General features: G+C 48.4%; 1 protein-coding gene across 1 annotated transcript in view; it reads right to left on the reverse strand.

Moving 5' to 3' along the window:
• Nucleotides 1-5393, reverse strand: part of pdzd8 (PDZ domain containing 8) — a 47022-nt gene extending 41629 nt beyond the window's left edge. The window contains exon 1 of the mRNA XM_076978421.1: nt 4428-5393. Within this exon, the coding sequence (XP_076834536.1) occupies nt 4428-5257 (830 nt within the window). The 5' untranslated portion in view covers nt 5258-5393. The remainder of the gene's footprint in view (nt 1-4427) is intronic.
• Nucleotides 5394-6000: the final 607 nt, after the last annotated feature.

Raw genomic sequence — 6000 nt, forward strand, 5'->3', positions numbered from 1 at the left:
TGGTGTTACAGACCCGGCTCTGCAGAACCACCAGTGCCCGCCGGGAACTGGGCTGGGCTTTTCTCTGCACTCGTGTTCCTTCCTACACATATACAGGGTCTACCCATCACTCCGCTCCACCCTCCCACAGAGACTCCGCCCCACCCTCCCACACAGACTCCGCCCCACCCTCCCACACAGACTCCGCCCCACCCTCCCACACAGACTCCGCCCCACCTTACTGCTTTCTCTGTTTATCTCTACATCCTGTTCGGCTTATTTTGGGGCATTTCCCGACAACGCAATCACGTTATCTGATTGGATAACCGCAAAAACAGGCAAGAAGCCTAAATGTCTGAAAGTTCACATTTGCCATGGTTACTGCCTCCCTCCTCCAGACCAATCAGAGGGGTTCCTGTGTGATTATTCATGTCCAAACACGAAACAAGCTTCAAGTTCACTCAGTACACACCACAGATAAAGCAGGTCTCCGTGGGAGGGCTGTTTTTATGCAGTTAAAGGAAATCTTTCTCTCTGCTGCAGAAGCTGACCTGCTGTGTGCGGGACTCATATCTGCTGCGTGCTGTAAACACCATTAAAGTTTGAACGCCTGAATGTTCACATGGCTTCAGTGCAAAGCTCGGAGCTGCTACAGCATGCACTGCAAACAAACTCAGCAAGAACACAAGACACGTCAATAGCGTCCCAGCTGATGTGGGTGTCCCCGTGGCACTCGCCTGGGCCTCGATGATCAAGTCAGCACGCAGTTCTGCGCACGCACGTGTGTTTTAAAACTGATGTCACTGACAAGTTGGTTGTCCTGCAAAATCTATAAAAGTATTTGGCTTAAGGGAACAAATGCCTGCAAAATTGTGTGTGTGTGTGTGTGTGTGTGTGTGTGTGTGTGTGTGTGTGTATAATGCTGCTGCTGTGCTTTAAGGGTCAGTGTTCTGTATAATTGAAGTCAGAACTTAAATGCTGAGCTTAAAAAGCAGAATCAGTGGGTGTGTGTGTGCATGAGAGAGAGAGAGAGAGATCTGTGAGTGGAGGGGTTGCAGTGATAAACTACACTGTGATAGTATCTGGATTGTACCCACAAGGTCATTGGTAGCTGCAGGATAAGGGGCGGGGCAGAGTGGGAGATGGGGGCGGGGTGTTCTACCGTATTCATGTCCTTAACTCAGACAAAGTCATTAGAGAGAGAGAGAGAGAGAGAGAGAGAGAGAGAGAGAGAGAGAGAGAGAGAGAGAGAGAGAGAGAGAGAGAGAGAGAGAGAACACAAGATACCATCATTAAGGGTGTGGGGTGAGGCGGGGTTGCAACTCAAGCCCAACCAATGTTCAATATTGATGTAAATGATTTAGTTAGACTTCCTGGGCTCTCCCTAAACAACAACACCCAGTTCAAGCGTTTGCATCAAGCAGTTCATCAAAGGTTTACAGCAGCACGGAAGACGGGCGCCAGGAGGCTGGAGTCCACGTCTCTGTGGGCCGCAGCAGAACACCTGCCACACAGCAGGGGCCCGAGTGCCACAGGACGGTGGTGCCCCAAATGATATGTAATCTCTGCTGAGCACAGATGGCCTCAGGTACGTGCGTTAATCGCTATTCCTCTTTAGAGACAGCAAGACTCTCCACTGCATTTATCACCCGAGAGCGTCCATGCCACAGTAAGGTAACGCACTAGCGGATAAAACAGGAAACGACATGAACCACTACCGATTACGCCTGGCGCTCTCTATGAACGCAAACCACAACGGCCATTTGGACAGCGAAGGATTCTAACCGTTCATGAACCATCACCACAGCACAATATACGTAACAGGAATAGGACATCTTAACTACTTAATATACTCAAAAATTACATTACAGCTTTATATGTAATGTGTTATAAACCAAATATATATGGACAAGCAACTTGTGTATCTGTCCTCTTTACATCTTGCGTTGTGTTCAGAAAATCTGAATGTGCACACGTGTTCATGCACACGCACGCTAATACATGCATGTAAACAAACAAACAGATATGTAATCTCAGAACACAGACGGCCTCAGGTAAGTGTATTAATCTCTATTTATCTGCAGGGACAGCAACTCTGTCCCCTACATCGCCCTACATAAAGTCTTTTGTCATCGTCTGCGAAACAACTGGATTGTGTGCTGCACTTTAATTTATATATATATATATATATATATATATATATATAAATAAAAGTACCTGGGGAGGATCTCTCACTCTTCTTTGCATCTCTATACAATTAGTTATACAAGTTATTCTGTCACCATCACATAAATAAAGCTATTCTGTCAGTCACATGTAGTTATTTTGTTATTTCTATGTATAAGCAATATGGTGATTGTTATATATTTTAAGCTTTTTTGTTCCCCATTTTAAACTCTGTTGTTGATGGCTGCACTCTTGTTAGCATGAATGTGTGGATTCTGTTCATCAACTTCTTTGGTAACTCTGTATGAAACAGGAGAATTATAAAGAACAGAAATGTCACTTTGCACCTCAATGGGCTGGAGAATTGTCCTCCATGAAGATGAAATGAGGCCTGTGTTGTTCATGCAGAGGCACAATGATGTTATTCTAGTATTATGGCCTTGTCTCAAAGTGTAGGGCAGCTCTGTATTGACTAGACACACCTGCCCACACTGCCCCACCACCAGCACCACCAGCACCACCACCACCACCACCCAAGGTGTGTAGCCCTGTCCTTGACCTCTCCAACATGGTTGGTGGGCGTCATTTCTCCTCAGCACGACTACACTATCTCCAGTGAGGAGCATAATGAATGCTCGCTGGCCCATGCAGGACCATGACGCCAGGCTGTGTGGTCAGGGACCCTTGCAGGTCGTCTAGCACACAGACCTCTGATGTAAATGGTTTTGAAAGGTCTGATATGACACCTGGAGGTCTCTCTCTTCTCCCTTAAATGTGTCTGGAGTTGTGTGGCGTTTATCATCGGTTCTGCAGGACATTGTTCACAACGAAGCGTCATCAGTGTGGGACGAGCCCACAGGACGTCCACCTCTATGTCTTTCTGTGACTCCTCCATCACTCTGTCTCTCTGTGGCAACCTGCTGATGAAACTCTGCTACACTGAACTGTGGCTACTTCTGTCTGAACATCCTGTTTGACCCCTCACAACGGCTGGTACTGGTGATCACTTATTAGGGGTCGTCTTGGTCTCAAAACTTGGGCATGGTGAGGAGGACTGTTTAAATATCAACTGAACCATGTATTGGTTGATTCATGGATCAAACACCTGTTGTGAATGTTGCTGTTAAGCTCCTTCTTGGAGAACAGCAAGTTTGGCAGAAAGTACTGAAACACTGAACGGCTGGACATGTGAATCAAAGATTTAGAGATGGTCGTATTAAGTTCACCTGTAAAGGTTAGAGAGCATTTTTGAAAGCCAAAAATGCCCCACACACACACACACACACACAGTCTCAGGATTATGGAAGCCACAGGTGTTCACAATGTTACATTACAGAAGCAGCTGGATCTCATATCGTTACCCGAGTTACAGAACCAACAGGTGCCACCAGGGATTGGGAAGCAAAGGGCACTTTTATTCAAGATTTATAGCTAATTTATATATATATATATATATATATATATATATATATATATATATATATATATATATATATATATATATATATATATATATATATATATGCTGTACATTTTGTGCCATTTATAAATATTTGGGGAAAACAATGATATAAACATGACAGAAATACTGGCAGACAATGAATCGAGTGTATATTTATAAAATGCCTCCCCAGTTTCCTCCTTGATAATGAATGAAGTTATATTTATATGGATCCCTTCAAAGAATCCAAGGTGGCTTTAGAATGAAAACACAACTTTAAATCCAGTCACACACCGGTGAGAAGTGGCAGCCAATTGCACACAGCTCTCTCAACCGGAAGACTCGTCGTCCTGGGGGACAGAATCAGGTGTAAGGAGGGCAGAGAGGACAATCCACCACTGGACATACAAACACAGGGAGAGAGGACACCACCCACCCCTGGACATGCAGACTTACAATCACACTCCGGGACAATTCAGTAGGATTGACAATTAGCCTGACCTGCATGTTTTTGGATTACAGGAGGAAACTGGACACCCTGGAGGACGCCCACATGAAAACTCAGACCCTAGTGGTGAGCGGCAACCGCACTAACCACCAAGTCACCATTACGTAAACAGCAGAGACTCCAACGTTTTCCTAAAACACACTCTGAACCTCCATGTTTCCTGTCCCTGTAAACCAGTGCGGGACTCCTGCCTAGGTGACTTACCAGCCAAAGCCCAGGAAACCTCTCACTGAGCTCAGGTCAAACCTCTACAGCCTCCAAGCCCTTCGGCCAAAATAACTAAAGTAACCAACGAGGTGTTGAGTGCCTTGTTCAGCAGGGCCTTATTTTTACCTGATCTTGTAGTTGGGCAGGGTGTGTTTCCTCTTGATGACCCGTTTCAGCTGGTTCACGATGATGGACGTGAGTTGGGGCAGAGGGCGGCCCTCAAACTGGGACTTCACCTCGAAGTCGATCAGCGGGTCCTCCAGGAAGGAGAAAGACCAGTGCGTGAACGGCATGCGGGTGAACTGCAGCTTGAGGCGGCCCGCCACGCGGGTCATCTTCACGAACAGGTAGGCGGACTTGCCGAACACCAGGTCCACGTCGATGGCCAGGTGGAAGCCGCCGTTGTACTCCACGTCCACCTCCAGGTTCAGCTCCTCGGGCATGTGGTCCCGGTTCAGCGCCACGGGCGTCATCAGCCGGGCCGTCTTGAACACCGGCACCGAGTGGCCCAGCGAGATGTCCCGCAGGCTCAGGCCCTCCAGCAGGCGCCCGGCCGTCTTGGTGTGGAGCAGCTCCTCGAACTCCACCCGGATCTTCTTGGTGATCCAGTGTCGCACCGCCGGCGTGTCGCGCAGCTCCCGGAACACGAACAGCACGACGGCGTTGAGGAAGCCGCACGTCTCCGCCCGGGGAGGCTCGTCCGGCGGCGGCGGCTGCTGCTTGGGGCCGCCGGTGGCCTCCTGTGTTCCGGACCCGGGGGAGGCCGCGCCGTCCTGCGGTGCCGGTGGTGCCGGTTCGCCGGCGAGGAAGTCCCGCAGCGCGCGGTCAGGCACGGCGCTGACGTACTGCGCGGTGCGCGCGACGCGCTCGCGGCTCCTCCGGCACAGCAGCGCGAGCTGCAGCAGCAGCGTTACGACGGCGCCGCACAGCGCGGACGTTAAGATCACGTAAATCATCGCGTCTTCCCCCCCGCTGGCTCGTGTTAATTACACCGACTTCATGTTTTCGCGGTTTTAAGCCGCAACGGATGAAAACGAGAAACACGCGAGTTCCACCCGGTCGCTCGCGAAGCTGCTATATCATCTGCCTCTGTTCCTGGGGGGGGGGGCGTCGGGAAGCCGACGCTGATTAGACGGACGTGCGCCGCGTCATCGCGGAGGAAGCGTACGTGATGACGGCATCTGCTGGCTCGAGCGATATGAGCTCCTCGATTGGTCCCCCGCGCTGCTCGCGCCGAGAGAGGAAGCGTGTAGAAGTGGCCGGAAGCGTGTTCGGCCTTTGGAATAAAAGTCACTGGCCTGGCCTATGAAATCCTAAAAAAAACTGTGTTTGAAAATGACTTTAAAAAGAAAAAGTTAGTGAGCGGACTATTAAAATATATTTGCTGTTTTTGTTTAAGTTGATGATTCATATTATGGTAGTCCTAATCACACTAAGCGTATATCATTCCATACTAAAAATGCTTTGCTGTCTCGTAAGCACTGATAACCAATGGTAGATCGTGTGGACTGATTATATGAAGTATGATGGCCATATTTTTTTAAACTGGACGGGGCCACATACAGGATCAATAACAATTGCTTTCGATGTCTAAATGGCCAGATAATATTTTCCTCCCTATTTTGCTCTTCTTACAAACAAAAGAATTTTCAAAATGTGAAAAACAATTATTCTCATTTGCATTGAATGAATGAAACCA

Source organism: Brachyhypopomus gauderio, chromosome 17 (genome assembly GCF_052324685.1).
Source record: "Brachyhypopomus gauderio isolate BG-103 chromosome 17, BGAUD_0.2, whole genome shotgun sequence".
Taxonomy (NCBI): domain Eukaryota; kingdom Metazoa; phylum Chordata; class Actinopteri; order Gymnotiformes; family Hypopomidae; genus Brachyhypopomus; species Brachyhypopomus gauderio.